The sequence below is a fragment of the Phlebotomus papatasi genome, chromosome 2, assembly GCF_024763615.1.
Source record: "Phlebotomus papatasi isolate M1 chromosome 2, Ppap_2.1, whole genome shotgun sequence".
NCBI classification, from domain to species: domain Eukaryota; kingdom Metazoa; phylum Arthropoda; class Insecta; order Diptera; family Psychodidae; genus Phlebotomus; species Phlebotomus papatasi.
The window spans coordinates 29165736-29169033 of NC_077223.1; the positions used below are offsets into that span (position 1 = coordinate 29165736).

The 3298-nt window shown below is 46.2% G+C and overlaps 1 protein-coding gene across 1 annotated transcript in view; it reads right to left on the minus strand.

Annotated features, from left to right (window-relative positions):
- Positions 1–1112: 1112 nt before the first annotated feature.
- Positions 1113–3298, minus strand: part of LOC129800304 (uncharacterized) — a 2720-nt gene continuing 534 nt past the window's right edge. The window contains exon 2 of the mRNA XM_055844591.1: positions 1113–3217. Within this exon, the coding sequence (XP_055700566.1) occupies positions 1113–3217 (2105 nt within the window). The remainder of the gene's footprint in view (positions 3218–3298) is intronic.

The following is a 3298-nucleotide window of genomic DNA, read 5'->3' on the forward strand; positions in this document are numbered from 1 at the left end:
GACAAAATATCATACAAAATATGTAGATAATCAAATCTTGAGGGTTTTCTCTGTATACTTGCACATTTGATGGTTATGCTAATCCCTCCTTTATGTCCGGGTAACAGTTGAGGAACGCTAATTACCAAGAACTACCCGGACGTCCAACCAAAAAGAGGTTCTGTAAATTTCACAGACGCCTCGCGCTGTCCAGCAGTTATAACTTTAAAGCGGATGCAATTTTTAGCACATTTCAATTTCCCATCCGCCCAAGTCCTTTTCCACTTGCTTTGGGAGTTCTGTAGAGGCTCCTATTTGTCTTTCTCCAGGAGTTTTTGCGATATTTACTATACATTCTGTCAGAAAAAGTGGTCTTCGGAATCTGGAAATCCTTGCAGCCTTTTCCAGGAGATTTTCTCCTTATCAGCTGCTAACTGCTGTTGCAACTATTTCTCCGGATACTTAAGGATCTTTGTTTCCCTTGTGAACATGATTTCACTGCACAATGTTGCAAACCTTTGGGAAAAATATGTGAAAGCTCTATTAGAATCAGCAAACTCCCAATAAGAATATATTTCCCTGGTGCAGTTACCTTCAAATAAAACAGTGGCAGAGCATTAGCACAGAGATTCTCACTATCTATAGGGCCGGGAAGGCGTACAATACCTTTAGGAGGGAAGAGAGATTGGTTAAGGAATGTATTTGGCGAGAAGGATTAAAAAATTTTCCTTTTTCCGCCAAGAAGCAATCTCTTCCCTTTGTGGTGGGTCACCTCGTGGTGGATCTTGGCCCCTTTTTCTCGAAATCACTCGAAACTCAAGCTTTTCCTCCTGGATTTTCACTGTCCCCCGATCAGCTGATGTTTCCACTCCACAAAACAACTTTTTAACAATTTACAAATTTTATTTCCACTTAATTAATTATAAATTTTTCCTCAAATTTTAATTTTTCACACCAATCACCAAATTTGCACAGAGAACATGAAGAAAGAACTAACAGTAACATGGGAGAAAGTCCAAGAGTGAAGAGATGATAGAAGGAGAAAATCCCACTAATATCGATATCATCCTCCATCTCTCTTTTGATCGATATTTTGAATCTGCTTCTCTTATTAACGGTCACTTCTTCTTATTTTACACTAAAACCCCAACATCCTCCCCGGTCTGGACGTGCGCCTCCTGGTGCAGTCCAGAAGAGTCTTCTGTAGATTGGGGAAGTCTGGCGATTTTCGTTATTGGACGTTTGTACACTCCTCTTGAAGTCCTCACTGAGACCACTCTCACCCTGCCGTCAGTGCCAGGATGGATGGTTTTCACTTGTCCGAGCACCCACTTCGAACCCTCTCTCGTCTCATCCAGGAGTAAGATCACTTCATCTACCTTTAAATTCTCTCGAGCGATCTTCCATCGCGGTCTTTGTTGGAGGGTGTTGAGGTAGTGAAGTCTCCATTTTCTCCCAAACTCCTGCACCCGTCTTTGACAATGTTGCCAGTATGAGAGACGATTTTCTGGAATGTGTGACAGGTCCGGGTCCGGTGGAGCGTTTCCAGGGGCTCCCACCAAGAAATGGCCAGGTGTGAGATAGTCCCTCTCGTTGGGATCATCGGACAGCAGACACAGAGGTCGGCTGTTTAGGACGGATTCTATTTGACATAGAATAGTGTGGAACTCTTCATAGGAGAGAGCAGAAGATGTCGTGGCACGAACCAAGTGGTACTTGGTGCTCTTCACGCAGGCCTCCCACAAACCTCCATGGTGGGGAGAGGCAGGAGGATTGAAATGCCACGTGATACCATCATCCTGAGTGCGGTTCACAATCTCCTGTTGTGCCGCTTCCTGATTGAAGAGTCGGATAAGCTCGTTTGCAGCACCCTCGAAATTTTTCCCGCAGTCAGAATAGATATGTCGAGGAGTACTTCTTCTGGCTGCGAACCGTCTGAAGGCGGCTAGAAATGCTTCCGTTGAAAGCGAAGACACTAACTCGAGGTGTGCTGCCTTCGTTGCCATGCAAACGAAGATGGCAATGTAGACTTTCTGGGTTCCAGATTTCCGGGACCGTGCTCCCCGGGTCGCGGAAGAGATCATGTTGAGCGGGCCGGCGAAGTCTACACCAGTTGCTTGGAAGGGCCGATACAAATTTACCCTATGGTCGGGTAGATCACCCATTAATTGGTCCAAAGGTTTGGGCTTCTTCAGGTAGCACTTCAGGCAATCGTGCACAACTCTCTTGGCAAGATTTCGACCAGCTATTGGCCAGAACTTCTGGCGAACGGAAGCCAATAAGAGTGTAGGAGGAGCGTGCAACTGTTTGGAATGCTCATGACGCACGATTCTATAAGTGAGTAGGGATCTTGGGAGCAATACTGGGTGTCTGGTCGAGAAGGGCTCATCCGCATTCTTGAGTCTTCCACCAACTCTGATAATGCCATCTCTATCCAAGAATAGAGCAAGACTCTGAAGCGACTTCCACTCACGTGAGAGCGCCTCACTCCTTTCCAGCTGAGCACAAACCTCCGGAAGAGAGCTTTGTTGGTCCATCTTAATGAGGAAAAGGAGTGCTCTCTCCATCTCGTCAGCTGTAATGGCTAAATTGGTCTTGGGAAGCGGACGAGGACCTTTATAGGTAAATCTCAGGCAGTATGCAACGATCCGTTGGACTTTGAGAATAGATGAGAACATTCGAAGTAGATCTCCAAAGACAAACTCCTTCGCCTTGATCAGAAAACAATTGGCCTCAGGACAGGCAGTGGGATTGAAGGGTGGTGGCCATGATCTCTCTGGACATCTAATCCATTCAGGACCCTCAAACCATAAACTATTGTCCATGAGCTGTGAAGGAGAGACACCACGAGAAATTATGTCTGCAGGATTTTCTTCAGACACTACGTGGCGCCACTGATCAGGTGAAGAATGTTTCCGGATACGCTGAACACGATGGGCTACAAATACCTTGTAGGATTGTGGAGGGCTGTGGATCCAGTGCAGGACAATCGTGGAGTCAGTCCAGAAATGGATTGCATCTGGTCCAACAGCATCAGTGAACTTGGCAATGGTTTCAGCTGCTAAGGTAGCACCACACAACTCTAACTTCGGTATAGTGAGTTGGCTCAATGGAGCTACTCGGGACTTGGCAAGCAACAATCTCGCACAGGATTCATCTCCGGAGCCAGTCACAATGTACACTGCAACTCCATAGACCCGTGTACTGGCATCGCAGAAAGTGTGAAGCTCAACACGATCTGGAGATTGGAAGCAAGAAATCCAGCGCGGAATGCTGACATCTTTGATAGTTTGGAGACGAAGAACAAAGTCCTTCCATC